The 17,185-nt window shown below is 42.8% G+C and overlaps 1 protein-coding gene across 1 annotated transcript in view; it reads right to left on the reverse strand.

Moving 5' to 3' along the window:
* pclob (piccolo presynaptic cytomatrix protein b) overlaps nt 1-17,185 on the reverse strand; it is an 86,049-nt gene that overhangs the window by 61,421 nt on the left and 7,443 nt on the right. The window contains 9 exon segments of the mRNA XM_088996862.1: nt 246-4,739; nt 4,742-6,611; nt 9,401-10,447; nt 10,684-11,724; nt 11,813-12,952; nt 13,081-13,848; nt 14,010-14,840; nt 14,908-15,843; nt 16,391-17,179. Coding sequence (XP_088852988.1) covers nt 246-4,739; nt 4,742-6,611; nt 9,401-10,447; nt 10,684-11,724; nt 11,813-12,952; nt 13,081-13,848; nt 14,010-14,840; nt 14,908-15,843; nt 16,391-17,179 — 12,916 coding nt within the window.

Genomic DNA, 17,185 nt, shown 5'->3' on the forward strand with positions numbered 1-17,185 from the left:
GATTTTAAACATGTTCATGCACATGCATATTTGAAGTGATTTTGGCTAACAAGATGCAAAGCCAAAATATTGCGGGAGCACACGCAGGCAAACACATGCATCTGTGTGAAGAAAAAGGGGAGGAAAAAAAAACACACACTGTTAATAAAACAATACACGTAAAAGAAGTGCAACAGGATACAATGTAAAAATTACCATGAATATTGATCAGATTGATCATGCAAAAGAAATGTCACAATACTCACCAGTAGAAAGTTTGGAGGCAGTGAGGTCTATAGCTCCATCTGTAGATCCATTGAGGTAGTCATAGTGCTTGTTAGGATCATAAGGAAAGAGTCGTACGTCATTGTGGCTGGCTTCAGATATTAATGTTTTTTCACCATCCATGCCTGTGATGCTGTACTGCCTCGTACTACCATACTGATGTTTGGTATCTCTGTAGACCAAACTGTTGTCAGGCTGAGATGTAACTGGCAATTGTGTTCTACAACTTCCGGTAAAAGGTAATTTGTTTATGACATCACAGCATACACTCCTTCTCCCAGCTGTAAGGTCAACTGGTGTCCCATCATCCTCAACAACTGACGTTATTACATCAGGACGTGTTCTGGATAAAGCTACCATAGATCTAACTGGTCTGTAGTTAGACAGATCCATGGCACCTGTTGCCTCCAAAGATAGAAAACTGTTGGTATGTGTTGAGGCAGGAGTAACTGATGGTTTGCCTCCTCTGACGAGTGCTCCATATGAAAGATTAATTGGTGTGTCTTGAGCTGTGGATGGTGGAACAGCAACGACAGGTTGGGCATTCACCGGTCTATATATAATTTGCGCGACTGGTTCGCACGGTTTGTAGGTGGTGAGGGACAGGGGCAAGGATGTCACAGGCCCCTGCAAATCTAGTGGTTTCTCTGCTAGAGAGTTGCTGTATGAAGCAATTGTGGCTGTGCATGTGACAATTGTGATGCTATCAGTTACTACAGCCAGTGTAGCTGCAGGGAGAACATCAACACTAAGATTTACTATTTCTGGCTGAACCGCTGTGATTTGACGCACAGAATCATTGGATGACCGTCGATATAAATCCGGGGGAGTCAAATCCATGACTTGCTCTGTCATCTTCGCACCAACCTTCATAGTGCGTAGATCCGTAACATTCCCCCGATGGATTAGCTTTTCATTTTGCTGAAGTTGGTATGGTCTTTCATCTGATTTTATTGTGGCAGCTATGCTGGCTGGAGTGTGCTGTGGAAGTCTTTCATGGACAACAGAAACTGTTGTTCTCTGGACCTCTGCTGTGACAACTTGAGTGAGTAAATTTGGCTTGATTTCAGCAGACTGCCCTGTCGTTGAAACTGAAGAAGAGTACTTGTGACTCAAACTAGAGAGAATCTTCTCAGGTCCCCGAATCTCTTGGCTCTCAATGGACTCTTGCTGATTTTTTGTGATGGAGATCGGCGCAACAGATCCACTAGGAAGGATGTCCTGTACGGCAGGTATTGAGGTTCTTCTTGTGTACGCCTCTGTTGACATTATCTCAAGTGGGTGATCATAGTCAGGGGAATATGGTGATAGCTGCGTGGGTTCAACTGGAGCAAATGAGTCTGTTCTGTTATGTACACAACCAGGAATATCTTTTTCAGATGGCATGCTTTTAACTAAGGTCTGCTGCATTGTCAGAGACTGTTTTCTTGAGGCAGCAAATGCGCCAGGGTTGACGACCTGCGGAGATATTTCATCACCTGTCGAAAAGGTCAGCATTTCACTTGTGCTGTATGGTGGTTTTCCTATGGATGATATGGATTGTCTCCTTCCGTTTGAAGTTTCTTCACATTTAACTTCACTGGGGATTGAAACCACCATCTGAGATTGGAATATAGATGGCATTGGTGCTTGTCTCACAACAGCCTCCATTGATGCAATTTGCATCGGGTCTTGGTGTAATGCAATGACCTCAAGTGGAGGTGTTGAACATGGCATGACTGACATTGGACGTGTGGCGTAGACTTCAGCAGTGAGAGTAAGGGGAGGCTCCTCTGGCTGTGAGATCACATGTTGTAAATCATTTGCAGGAGTAGGTATTCCAAGAGCTTGTGCAACCTTGTGGTGCATCTGAGGTAAAGTTGATATATCTGGTGTTGTAATGACATAATCCTTTTGGGGTTCGATCATGGATGTTTGAAGGATCATCGAATTGGCTGCAGAAAAGGGATGAGTTGATGCAGGTAGATATTGACTCAATGCCATTGCTGACCTCGATAGTGTCTCTGTGATACTGGTTTTGCTAGCTATTTCTGGTTGTTGTTGTGCATTTCCTATTTCAATTTCATTTTGTGGACAACGAGCATCTGTGTATATTGTGAGTTTATTTTCTTGGGCAGTTAGTACATCTGAAGCTAATCTGGGCTCTAAAACTATTGATACATGTTGTGACACAGGCTGTTGGATCGGTAGTGTTTGTAGTTGAGCCACAGAAACTGCAGTATTCGCTAAAATATTTTGTGTTTGACCTTCTGTGAATATTTTGGGATGTTGAATGACATTAGAGTCAGATTGTGATGCTGTAAGGGCTTTATTCTGCACAATTATTGCTGAAGTCCCAATGATTTTTTCTTGCCCTGTTCTTGATGACAAGGACTGATAAACGGCTTGCTGTTGCTGCATGACCGCAGGTGTGTTGGCCTTCGTTTTTGGGTCTACTACACTACAGGCCTCAATTGGTATTTTCTGACCAGGGTATGTCACAGAGCAATCCTTTTCAGGCTGAACTTCAGAGACTACAGTGATATTGGGTGCCATTTCTAAAGGAACAGTTGAAGTTATGGATATTGGAGGTGAATGACTTACGGCAGGTACAGATGCTCTCCTTACAGTTGCTGGTGCTGAAAATGCTTCACTTGGTGTTTTCTGCTCTGACGTGGTTGTTTGAACGCCTGGCGCTTTTATAGCTGGTATAGATCGTCGTCTTATTGGTGCCTGGACTGTTATCACTTCTGTTGGAGAGCCAGGCTCAGATGGCAGAGTTATTACGACATATGTTTTCAAACATTTGGCATTTCTGGGAGATAATGGCGACTTCGGAGATGTTGCCCCTGACTTACTCTCCACAGGTCGAGTCAAGCTAAGTGACAGGGCACTTGGAGGTGCTTTGGCCCTAGGCAGTGTTGCCGCTTTTGGAGAAACGGCAGGAGGTGGTTTGACACTTTCTCCTGGCTTGTGGCTGAAAACTAGCCCAGCTGGAATTATTACAGGCTTAGGTGGTATTGGTGGAGGAGCCTTGGAAGAAGGACTTGTGCCAGCTATTGAAACAGAAACCTGAACTGCTGCCACTGAAGCAGGAACTGGGGGCTTTGGATAAACAGTGGGCTTTGGTAATGTGGAAGGAGCTGGTGCGTGTCGACCGGGTGTAGGTATTTCTACCATTTCGAGAACTTTAGTTTGCGGCAAAGGTTTTGATGGGAGTAGTGTAACAGCTGACACCAAGGTAGTTGGTAATGTTGATTCTGTAGTTGTACTCTTACCCATAGGGTGTGTGACTGTTTGGCTAATAGGTGCCTCAGACGCAGAAGAAGATTGTGCGCTGTCTTGCGGAGTTTGACAAATCTGAGACATGTTTTCCACACTCGGCACTATGATGAGCACATGCCCTGCTCTCGTTTGGGTCACTATTTGAGCTACAGCTACATCATCTGGTTTCATATCTTCCATTTGTGGCTGTATATCTACAACTACAGATTGCATAGGTTGGGCAGCAACTGTGGCTCCTGGAAGACTTGTGGAAGTTACAGTAGTGGAGACATGCTGCGCACCCTTTATCGGTAGCCACACTCCACCTCGCTCTAGTAGTGAAACAGATGTTGACCGAGGTGGAGGGGGAGGTGCGACTTTCTTTTTGACAATAGTATTTGATGGGATGGATACAGGGATAACTGCTCTGGCAGTCGGTTGGACTGAGTGTACAACATTCGGTTGTGCCGAGGCTGTGATTGTTGTGACTGATGTAGATGTTTGTATTGCGAATGGAGAAGTAATCGAAACCAGATCTGGCATCTTCACAATTACTGGCTCATGATATGGTACAGGAGTGACAGTGGAAGTAGCTACAAGAGCTGGAGATGAAACAGATCCTTGAGTAATGCTTGAAACTGATGACTCAGTATATTGAGCCATTGGCTTGGCTGTGACAGTGACATGTTCTGGTCTTGATGCTGATGCCTGTAGCACTGATGGAACCCCAGTGGGCATTTGAGAGGGAGATGAAACCAAATCTGGCATTTCAACTACAACTGGAAGTGGAGTCTCCTCTGAGGCTGAGATTGGAGGTACAGGAACAGATGACTTATATTGGACCGGTTCAACTGAATTAGCTGTAGATGGATCAGACACCACATCTGGAATTGCTACTATAACTGCAGAGAATTCTCGAAAAGACACTTCACCATTAGTGGACATAAGTGGTGAAGACACACGCGGTGTTTGAGTTAAAACATAAGTTGTAGGTGTAGACAGAGGAGTTGAGTCTGATGATTGAGGTGTTTGAACTTGGGAGGAGGATGAAGAAGTGTTATTTGATTCCATGCTGAAATCAGGTGAGGCTGGTGAAGTTGGTGGTGACTGTGGTGATAGAGGGGAAGATGCAGTGGTCAGTTCTGCTGCTAATATTGGAGTTGGGATATGTTTTGCTTCTGGGACTTCACATACTACGGATATCGGTTCCATGTCAGCTTCTTGAGACAAAGTGGGCTTATAGATTGATTGTCTTTATTTTCAGAATCATCACTTGGGGTCATGTCCAATGATATGTCTGCGCCATACTCATCTTGTAGACTGTCATCCTCTTCCTCCCCTGATGAACACTGTGTAATTTTGAGGTCTGGTATTGGGAAAAGTTTCTTTGTAAGCATAGGATCAAGCGGTACCATTGGTCGAACAAAACCTATAGCGCCAGATGTCATGCTTGGAACAACGGTCACCTCAGTTCGTTTTGGGGGTTCAGTGGGTCGTGGTGGAGCTGGTCTTTTTTTCTTTTTGACAGGCGCTTCATCAGAAGTTCTGCCACTTTCAGGTCTTATGCTTTCTCCAGTGTGTGATCCGTCTTCCTTTGGCATTAATATAACACAGGTCTCTGGTTCTGAAGGACACATAGATGAGACAGATTCTAATGCTGTCTGGGCCTGTTTAAACTCTTGTTCAATCATCATCAATTCTCTCTTTTTTTCCATAATCTCTTCATAAACCTCCTCTGGAGACCTGAGTTTCTTTAAATGTTCAGAACCGACTTCCTGTTTCGGTTCTGTGACTTGAAAGCCTGTCATCAATATCTCAGGCTCCTCAACCAATGACTCATAAAGATAGTCCTCAATTGACATGCCGCCATAAAGTGGCTCCACACCTGGAGGACTATCACCTGGGATAGCTTTGGCTTTTTGGAGAATGTCCTCATAGGCTTCTTCTGCGCTTTTTAATAATTTTAAAATGGGTTCCTTCTCTCCAAATGTCTCAGATGGAGTGTATGGTATCACTGTTGGAGACGGTTTGCTTCCTCTCTGTGCTGCCTGCCTTGCTTCTGAATTTGATTCAATGCTGGCCAAGTACTCGGAGTCAGACATTTTCTCAGAGTCATCCCTTACTCCAACTGGTCCAAGATCCTCTGCAGAAGTACTTTGATTTGGTGACAATCGACCATGCATGTTAAGTTTGCGAGATTTCTCTTCCTCGGAAGAGTCTTCGATGGTGGGGAGTTGCTGGGTTGGTTGCCTGTGTCTACCCTTGCAATACTGTTTGTCCCCACTAATCATCCTGTTACTCGTACTGCTATCACTGTCCTCCTCCAGCGATGATGTAGTCGTAGGTGATGACCCTGGAGTGAAGCTAGAGGCATGCATGCTAGATGAGCCTTTTGAAAGAGATTCAGTAATGCTCTCAACCTCTTCATCAGTGCTTTGTCTATGTCTGATGACTGGAATAGCTTTCTTTAAAGTTGCAGTAGGAACTGCATCGTTTTTTGTTGCCTTGTTCGTCATTAGAGGGGATTTGGTCCATATTAGCGGGCCTTCATTACTTGTGCTGTCTTTGCTTGAGACTGGTTTGCGTTTTTTGGCAGCATCATAAAGTTCAGCCTTCTTGACAACTTCCTCGTTGGATAATGTCCTTTCTTGGTCATCTTCGGAAAGAGACATTTCCCCTTTACCACCCATACCAAGCATCTGATTGCGGATGAAGTCTTCATCTTCAATAGATGAGTCAGCGTTTTCCGTTTTGATCTCTTCGCTGATCGAGGACACATTGGTTCCCTTGAGCCTCTTCCTCTGAACCTCAGGGGAAGGTGAAGGTGTGAAATCAGTCCCGCTACTCTCTTCCATTGCTGGGAAACTCAGTTGCCTTTTCTCACTTCCAATAGCCTCCTTAACTGGTAGGATTTTCTCGTCTTCAATGTCATTTTTAGTCACACTGCACACCCCCTGCTTCATTTCCAGTTCCTCTGATAATGGTAAAATCTGAGGTTGAATCTCTTCTTCAACTTTAAAGGCTGCCTGGGTCATAAATTTGTTCTCAAATCCAGCTGGAGATGTTTCCAGTTTTAAAGACTCTTTTGCTGTATCATCTCCCACCTAAAATAGAAGAGAAACAAAAAACACTGGATAAAAATCAATTGCGTATAATAATTAATTTTGGTAATAGGAAACAGAGTCATGCCTTATCAGAAAAATAATATATATAAAAACAAACTATTCTTACTCTCATGGTCAAATCCTTTGTAGATTCCAATTGTGGTTTTGTAAAGAGGTTAATCTTATTGTTCATTTCAGTTGACAATCCAACAACTTCATGGCTGTCGTTTGTTGTCAACAGTGGAACTTGTGATGATTTTCGAGACTGTTCATGAATCTGCTTTTCATCACTTTGCATTTTGAAAGTAATCTGCTCTGATGACGGCAACGTTGTTTTGTCTGTCGAAACTTCAACTGTTATTTCCGAGAGATCAGATTTTAATATTTGGTGAACTTCCTTCCCACTGGCCTCTGCTTTCTGTAATTCTTTTATCTCAACTGTTGCACGTTTGGAAACATCTGTCCTCGGCAATGTAGGCCCAGAGACCGACATTGGCTGAAGAGATGCTGCTGCAGGTTCAACTATCTCCCTGGTTTGCTCTTCAACAGGTGTAACCCTCACTGCTTTGGGTACAAGTGAAGACTCCTGTTGTACCTTTCTCAAAGTTACCAATACTGGAGATTCCTCTTTTGTAGTACCAACCACGGAGGTGATCATGTTATGGACCACTCCTGTACGACTGAGAGTATACACACACACGTGTGCTCACAAAGTTGATACATGCCCATATATATATATATATATATATATATATATATATATATATATATATGGTGTAATTGGTTTCCGTGGTTTCCGTGATCGTTCTCAGTGCTGCATTCACAGTTTCCATGAGACTTTCAGGTGATACTTCACATAGCCGTTGTAATCGGTTTCTTGGTTGCCCAGTTTTCATTCTTGCCATGATCTTATCTCTCAGGTCAGTTGCTGCCTCGCTCAGCATTTCATTCATTGGGGCTGGCTTCCCAATCTCATCATTCATTGGGGCTTGCCTCCCAATCTCTGGTTGAACCTCTTCCTCTGATGTGGCAGCCTGGGGCCCTTCACCTTGGAATTTGTGTTGTACCTCATCAATCTCAAGTTGTGATAGCAATTGCCGTTTGTGGATATTGGAACACTGAGCTACTACTTCTTTCGTGGTCAACCGTGACTGTGGGTTTCGAAGTAACCATTCAGCCCCCATTCTCCGCATGTCACCCCTCTGACTAGGGTTGCTTGAGTAGTAGCATTCCAACAGAGCCATGTTATCGCATCTCGTCCATCTCCGCTTTGTTCCAGTAGCCCATATTCTTCCTCCTCTTCGGGCTGATATAATGAGAAAATATTGAATACAGAACATTTTTTGTCTATTGTCCTCACAGACAAAAGCATGAGACTCGTGCACCCTACATACCAGGACAGCAGCCACTTTACAGGCTATTTGCTGGCATAGGATAAAGTACAAAGAGTAATCAAAAGGATCAAATAGGGAGGCGCGCTCCGGGCACTCACATCTTTCAAGCCTGTGAATGCTTTGACCTACTACCAACGCCATGCTTTTTTTCCTCTTGGAGGACAATAATGACAGAAACAAATGTGTCTGCAAAGTGCAAAGAGTACAGGCGGACAGCCACACTGTCGCTGATTGGGAACTAAACCCTCGATCCTGCATACAAATCACGCGTGTCGACCATTACAACATGAGTGACGAGAGAAAAACACTCAAACTGAAAAACACAAATTTGAACACAGACCCCCTGACCGTGATGCAAACCTTAATGTGTTGGGATTGTTACAATTTCCCTGTTCCTGATTTACTTTCCAAGTATGTCAAATGACGATCATTGTGTCTCCTAGCATTAATTTTTCAGAGGAAAAAATCATTACAGCTGAATATGAAAGATTGAATATGGAAAGCGCACCAAGTGCCGGTCTGCAGTATGCAGAATGCGTGTGCTCACAAATGTGTTGCTTGGAAGAGAAGCGAAATGTCCGACACCTTCAAAGAAGGACAGATGACGGCTGAAGAAATCTTTTCATCGATGGACCACTCCTGTACGACTGAGAGTATACACACACACACGTGTGCTCACAAAGTCGATACATGCCCACCCACATACAATAAAAAAATACATTGAAGAATTATGTGCTACCACCGATCCAAGCAATAGAGTAGATGGCTCTCGAGGAAATCTCTCCTGCTCTAATTTAAGGTAATGTCTAATTTAAATCACATGACTTTGCCACCTCAAATCAGTCATGGGCAGTGGCCATTGTGCCCCTGCTTTATTCACTGCACTGATATCAGATCCCATCTCACTAATGCTCTTGCACAACAGCCTTAATAGGTTGTGTGTTCCCTGGGGTCTGCTGAAGACATGACTAATGTTTCTGTATTTGATGGCACCATATGAATGGTCTGGACATCATAGCACAATGGTGGGAACTATCTCCCGGTGTCACTCAAAAATGCAAAAAGACAAAAGTGAAAAATCATATGTAGTTTTGTCTAGTTACCAGGTGTCTGAAAAACGTGTCAGAAACTTGATTTTCATCAAACTATCCCAAGGAAAAGGAAAAAAAAATACTAAGCACTTTTCAGTCTATTGTTTTAGCCTGAAAAGAAAATATTTCGAGCAGGTTGGGTACATGTTGCATAATGCATGTGGTTGCTACTTGAGGCACATAAGGAATACAAATAACAGACACTAACTGACTATAATATTTACAATAGGGGTTATAGGTTACTAAACAATCAATCATGTCATAATGTTGCATGCTTCTAGGTCAAAAAAGTTATTGAATTTACCTCTCCTCTATGAGGCATGGGATTAAATCCACAGAGGTTACACACAAGGATCTTGCATTCAGTACAAGTGTTGACATTGGGAGGTTCCTTGGAGGCCACGTGAAATTCAACCTTACATAGCGGACAGGTTGATATGTCGGCTTTGTGAATATCGGCTTCTAGGCCCGCTACGTCTGTGGCTTCAAATGGCTTCTTCTCTACTTCAGACTGGGTTGTTGAGACAGGTTTGACTTGTTGAGGTGCTTGTGGTCTTGGTGCAGTCTTTGCAGGGGACCTCTTCGGAGAGACTGTGGGGGTAGTTTTAGTCTCATCTTGAACAGCAGATGTTATCAATGTGGATGCTGAACTAAAAATAGAGGAGCCAAAACCGAACATTTTACCAGTAACACTCTCAGCGGACTTTGGAGCAGAAGTAGGGTGCGTTTTAGGGTCACCAAATCCAAAGAACCCCCTAGACTCCTTTGCAGAGACACCTGTTTGTGGTGTGGATTTAATAGGAGATGTTGGGGATTCAGAAGGCTGGTGAGGTGTATTTCCACCTGCCGGTTTTGCTGCAATGGCCTTCACCTCTGGTTCTGGACTTTGAGAAACATCCCCAGAGTTCCTCCTTGCAGACACAGCAGGTGTTGATGTTGAAAGGACATGAGGATTAGGGGATTTAGAAGGCTTCTGAGATGATTTTTCTTTTGCTTGTTTTGAAGTAACTTCCTTAACTTCTGCTTTTAAGATTGTAGAATCATCTGCCTCTTGCGTATTTACTGTCAGTTGTGATTGTTTTGCTACATCCAAAGCCCTTCCTTTTGGCTTTGGCATTGAACCTTGTTGTGAATCACTCTTTTTTGGTGTCACCGCCTGAGAAGCCCTATTCTCCAGTTGATCACACTCTTTTGTTATTGACTTCAACTTCTCTGGATGGAATTCTTTATCCTTTTGTTCTGAAGCAATCTTGACTGCTGAGGGCTGAGGTTTCATTGCAGAAGAGCTTGTGAGCTCAGAGTCTCCAAGAGCTATCTTCATCTGACAATTCAGACAGAGCCATTTATGTGCCTTAAAAACACAAAGAGGTTAGTAACAAGGGCGACCAATGAATTTTCTGGAAAAATAATCTTGACAGCATGTAATCCATTCCATCTGACTGGAGGGTCAGGGGTGGACTATCCCGAGCTGTTTGTTAGTTAATCACAGGCAACCATTCACACTCACGTGCACTCCTCTACGACTCAACAATCAGTGACCACAGCAGATGAGCTACTGAAATGTGTGTTTATGTCACTTAGATTTACCTCTGATACGTTGGGCGTTGGATTAAACCCACACTGATTGCAGACAGTCATTTTGCATTCCGTACAGGTGTTGAAACCAGGAGAACCTTTGCCATCCATCTTCAGATGTACTTTACAGAGTGGGCAGGTGGACTCAGCTGCTTCTGGAGCTTGTTGAGTGTCTACAGGTGCCTTAGTGCCGGGAGCTTTAGCAACTTCATCAGGTGTATTTGATGGAGTTGTTTTAACCTGTGCTTTGTCCACTTTTCCCCCCTCTGTTTTTTGGGGAGTTGGTGCTTTGGTGTCTTTTGAAGGAAACGTTTTAGGAGAGGCAGGTGGTGCTGTGTTTGGTGAGGCATGCATGGAGGTATTCATTGTCATTGGTGGTGTCGTTTTAGTTTCATCTTGAATTGCAGAGTTGATCAAACTGGAGGCTGAATTCAAGAAGGATGACCCAAATCCAAACATCTTGCCACTCACAGATTCAGATGGTTTGGGTGTAGTTGGGTGTATTTTAGGGCTACCAAAACCAAAGAAGCCTCCAGATTCCTGTTTTGCAGGTTGAGGTGTTGGTGCAGATCTGGCTGGAGATTTCACAGTTTTTGCAGGATGTGGGTGTGCTATTTCTGCTGCCTTGAGTGCTGTTGGACCAGCAACCTTTACAATCATGTTCTTGGTTTCTGGACCCTCCTTCTCGCTTAATCCCAGTTGTATTTGAGAGATGTTTTCATGTAAACCAGATTCATCATTGGCCTTCTTGATTGCAGGAGGACCACTTTTTTCAGGTAATGAAGCAGTTGTGTGTGTTGACTTCTCAGTGAATTCCGATGGGGATTTATTTTCTTTGTTTATTACAATACCGACAAAGTCATTGTTGGACGTAATAGCTTTTGGTTTCATTGTATGCTCATGAGAAGATGGTATTGCCAATTCATTCTCCGTTGTGCTCGGTGGCATGTCTTTGCTCTGTGATAGTTGACGTTTTATAACTGGCAGCCCAAGAGGCTCAGAAGCCCCAAGAGCCCTCTGCATCTGACAGTTGAGACACAGCCATTCTTTTCCCTGAAGACAAAATAGATATAATTAATGAAACAACAATTAATTTGAAACAACAAATCTGACACATTTGATGCAAAAGAAAAAAACTTACTTCTGCTTTATTTGGCATAGGAGTAAATCCACATTTGGTGCAGACTGTGGTTTTGCATCCAGTGCACGTGTTGTAATTGGGTAAATCCTTGGAGTCTATATTAAGTTCAACCATACAAAGAGGACAATATGGTTGTGTCATTGTGTCAGGAACAGTTTGGGAGTTTTCTACTTTTGAAGGTTTGTGTGGATCTTGTTTTGCTTGGTTTGTTCCTGATGTAGGAGCCTTGACTTGAATCTGAGATTGTTGGTATATCTTTTCTTCAGATGACTTTGTGGATGTTTTGAGGGGCGAGAGAGCATGGCTTGGCTTGACTGTTAAGATCTGAGGTGCTGACATGATATCTGAGCTCTGTGCAGGGGCAGACATTTTGCGAAAACTCGGTGGTGTCGTGCGGGAATCCTCTCGAACGGCAGAGCTTATTATAGAGGATGCGGAACTAAACAGTGTAGAACCAAATCCCATCATCCTTCCGGTCACTGCTTCGGCTGTTTTTGAGACACCTTCCTGAGATTTGTTGCCATCAATTCCTTTCCCGTGAGTTGATTGGACTGTTGAGGGAGCCAGTGTGTTAACGACATTTTCAACAAGGTTAGGCTCCTTGTTTTGGAGTTTGACATGGTCTTTATTTTCAGCAATTGTGACTACTCGATCCACCAACTGTGGTGCCCTGTCCTGCACTTGCTTCTCTGATGTCTCAGTTGTTGCAAGGGTGCTCGATTCTGGATGATCATATTTCTGCTTCAGCGAAAACTCAACATCTGTGCTGAGAGTAGGAGTGATCAGTGGTATATCAGTAACTACACATTCCATTGGTTTCGATACAGCTGAAGATGCCAATGATATTTGGACCTCCTTCATGGGTGGCAAAACAGTTTTTATATCTTTCGCTGAAACCGATACAGTGCCTGAGTTTTCTTCTTTGTCTGATGATGTTATTGGTATTGGATTTACCTTCTGGTTTTTGTCCGGCGCTTCTGCTTTCTGCGTTAAAATTGTATCTTTAGTTTGATTTGTGGTTGCAGCAGCTGCTGTGTCTTTCTTGGTTGAAGGCAGAGGTTTCATCACTGGGGGCTCCAATGTGTCTGCAGCTAAGAGACCTCTTTGCATTTGGCATGTCAGGCACAACCACTCTTTTTTCTACAACACAAGCAAGAAATTCACAAATATTAAATGTCATTTTACTTGATATTCAATAACCTAATTTACGGATCTGAATATGTACTATATTATTGTGACTACAATACTTACATGCAATTTTTACTCACCTGTGATATATTTACCATTGGGTTAAATCCACACTGCTTGCAGACAGTCTTTTTGCAACTGGTGCAGGTGTCATAGTTTATTAGATTTTGGGACCCAATGCTGAGTTTAATCGCACAAAGCGGACAGGTGGGCGGGGCAAATTTGTGAGAGTCATCCGCTTGGGTTTGTTCACATGAATTTGTTTTGGTCAGCTGAGTTTCATCCCACTTCAACTGTTCTTCCTTCTTTTGGACAGATGCAGGTTGACTCTGTTTCATGGGGGACATCTTGGGCGAAACAGGTGGAGTTGAGTTGATCAAATTGGAGGCACTATTGAAAATAGAAGATCCAAAGCCAAACATTTTTCCCGTTACTGATTCTGCAGGCTTGGCAGGGTCTGGTTGGGTTTTACTCCCACCAAAACCCAAAAATCCTCCAGATTCTGCAGCATTACTGTCTTTACGCTTTGTTTGGTGGGTCTGGCCTATTGATGTTCCATCACCCGTTATGTTTTGAGAGTCCTGTGGAGTCCTTTTAATAGGAGAAGGAATGTTGTCTTTCAGATCTTCTGTCTTGTTAACAGTGGAAGATGCTGTAGTAAGATTTTCTGCCGCAGCTGTTGGTTGTTTTTCAGGTGAGATTGGTGTCAATCCCAATTTCTTTTCAGGTTCAGTTGTCTTTCTGATTTCTTTTGCAGATACTTGAGACTTGTTAGTCACATCTCCTGGAGTATTTTTGACACCAAGAGCACGCTGCATTTGGCAAGTCAGACACAGCCACGCGTCAACCTAAAAAAAGGAAGGTTATTTCAAGTACATGTCTACGTTCAATTCCAAGATTTTAGAAGGCAGACATACAAGTCAAGTAATGAGTAAACATGGTTCAAGGAATGGTTTGGAGGGTGGATTAAAGGAGTAAAGGAGCATACATAAAAATATAGATGTTTTACCTTAGTTTCATTTGGCATAGGGTAAAACCCACACTGATTACATACAATGTTTTTGCATTCAGTGCATGTATTGGAGTTGGCTTGGTCAAGGCCAGCTTTACAGAGCAGACATGTAGAACCTGGTTTGAAGGCTGACTTGGTCACTTTTACAGCAATTGGAGGTTTTGGTATGTCGTCCCCTTTAGTCGGACCTGATAGCTGTCCTGTTCCGGCCTTTGTTGACTCGGCTGACTTCTTTTGTTGTTCCAGATTTTGGCAATTATCAGAATGAAGCTCTTTTGCTGGGGACTTTTTGGGAGAAGCTGGCGTTGTTGTCTTGGGCTGATCCTGAACAGCCGACGATATTAATGTAGATGCAGATTTGAAGATAGATGAATCAAGCCCAAACATCTTTCCTGACACTGAGTTTGTTGGCTTCTCTGAATCCACCCTTGATTTTGAAGCACCCAACCCAAAAAATCCTCCTGTTTCTTGTTGTTTTGCTGCAGTGTCACTGCTCTGCTTGCACCCAAATTGGCTTGTCTGAACTAGTGGTTTCTTTGTAATGGGCTTCTCATTTTTCTGTTGTGTTTTCGCATCAGTTGCTGGGGTTGCCGATTTCAGTGCTGTAGGGGAAGCTTTGGGTTTGTTTGATGTAACAAAAACCGTGCAGGACTTTTGTTGTGGGGTATCAGCATCATTTGGATTTGCCTTCATTTGAGATGTAATCGGTTTGGAGATGTCTGATGACTTGATCATAGCTGGAATGTGTTCCTGTTTTTGAGAAGCTTGTTGCTCAGATGGTTCGAGTGCTCTTTTCATCTGACAGGTTAGACACAGCCATTCCTTTTTCTGCAATAAAATAAACATGGATCAACCAATTACAATGACATGCATAATTTACATAGAACAAAATTACCTTTCCAATGGGCAGTAAATTAAATCCGCAATTGTCACAGACATTGGTCTTACACTCAGAGCAGTTGCTGTAATTTGTAGGCTCCTTTGAGCCAATGTTTAATTTGATATTACATATTGGACAGGTCTCCTGGTGTACGTTCGGTTGGATGTGGGGCATAATGGTTGCCTTTGTTGGTTTCGATGAAACTTTCTCCTGTTCGCTCCGATTTGATTCTTCATTTTTCTTGGTGTCAGGAGAAAGACTTGTGAGTCCTTTCATTGGCACTTTATTGGGAGAAGCGATTGGTGAATGTTTGGGAGAAACCTTGGGCGCAGCTGCCATCATTGGAGAGACCTGCAATGGAGCGGACATCTTGTGAGAGCTCGGCGATGTGGTGCGTGACTCTTCCTGAACTGCTGATGAGATCAAAGTGGATGCTGAACTGAAAATCGAAGAGCCAAAACCAAACATTTTCCCCGTTAATGAGTCTGTTGTTTTAGAACCCTCAAAAATCATTTTAGGGCCACCGAAGCCAGACTTGTCGGATGACTCTTTCTGGGAATCTGAAGTGACGTTGTTCTGTTTTGGTCCAGAATGAGTGGTGTGGTCTGATGGCTTCTGAAAAGATCCAGACGTTATTTGAGGTTTCTGGTCAGAGACGGAATTACTATCCTTGCTCTGATCTGGTTCTTCAGCAGCTAAGGATTGGATCTTCTGTAAAGCACTTGACTCAAAACCCCCATTCTTCCTATTGGGTGCTGCAGTATGTGTTCTCGTAAGTTCATCAGATTTTAATAGGTATCTCTTAGTTGTTTCAACTTGATTTGAAACAGTTATCTTCTGAGTTATAGATGATGGAGGCAGTTTATTTACACTAGTGGGGGACTTCATTGGAGATTCAGATACATTCAGAGCTCTCTTCATCTGACAGTTCAAACACAGCCATTCTTTCACCTGAAAAAAAGACCAATAACCAATGAAAATTCCAAATATTTCAATGAATTTATATATATATATATATATATATATATATATATATATATATATATATATATATATATATATATATATATATATATATATATATATATATATATATATATATATATATATATATATATATATATATATATATATATATATATATATATACACACACACACATACACACACACACTGTATATAGTGCTGTAGCAAATCCCGCAATGTTCATGGATTTTCCAGGGGAATCAATAAAACATCCATTCATGCTCATACATCGGGACAATTGAGATTGTTCAATTAGCCTGCCATGCAAGCTATTGGAATGCGGGATAAAACAAATGCAGGCTCGAGGAGAGCATGCAAACTCCACCCTTGTGGGCAAGAGCTGGAATTGAACATGGTAGTTCCCCAGTGTTAGGTCAAGACGCTAACCACTGGACCACCGGGCCATTATCTAACCCTCTGTCTTTAATTTCTGCCAATCATTACATTAAATGGTGGTATGAAGATTGATTACCTTTGACAGATTTGGCACTGGACTGAATCCACATTGATTACAAACGGTGTTTTTGCAATCTGTGCATTTGCTGTAGTTGGGAGGATCCTTTGAACCAAAATTAAATTTTGTTTTACAAAGCGGACAAGCTAGACCTTCTTTAAGTGATGCTTGGGTCACCTCCTTTGAATGATCTGTTGGAGGTTTAAATGGTAACAATGTAGTTGGCTTGGACTCTTGTTTCGTCATCGGTGCATTGTCCTGAGCAATAAGTGATTTGGTCACCTTTCCAGGAGGCATTTTTGGGGACAGTGGGGGTGTTTTTTTGGACTCCTCATGACCTTCTGTGTTTATTAAAGTGGATGCTGAGCTGAAGATAGAGGAGCCAACTTTCAACATTTTCCCACCTATTGAGTCAATAGACTTGAATGCATCAGACTGTAGTTTGGGACTATGAGTCTCTTCTTGTGCCTTCAAAGCATCAGTATTTTGTTTTAGGTCAGATATAATTGTTGCTTCCAGGTGCTTTTGAGGGCCTTTCTTCGGGTTTTGTGATGGATCTTCTGGAGTTTTCTGCTGTACAGCCTCCGTCTTTGCAAATTCTTTGACAGGTGCCTCCTTCGCTTTGGACTCAGAAGGTTTTGTGTCGTCTTTGGTTTGAGTTTCAAGCTGTGTTTCCTTTTTGGGGACATTCACTGATCCAGGAGCTTTGTTTGACGATGCCCCTGGTTTCATCATGGGCATTCCAGGAGGCTCTGATGTTCCGAGGGCACGTTGCATCTGACAGTTGAGGCATAACCACTCCTTGACCTATAC

This window comes from Hippocampus bargibanti, linkage group LG05 (assembly GCF_051943395.1).
Source record: "Hippocampus bargibanti isolate YZ-2025 linkage group LG05, ASM5194339v1, whole genome shotgun sequence".
Classification (NCBI taxonomy): Eukaryota; Metazoa; Chordata; class Actinopteri; order Syngnathiformes; family Syngnathidae; genus Hippocampus; species Hippocampus bargibanti.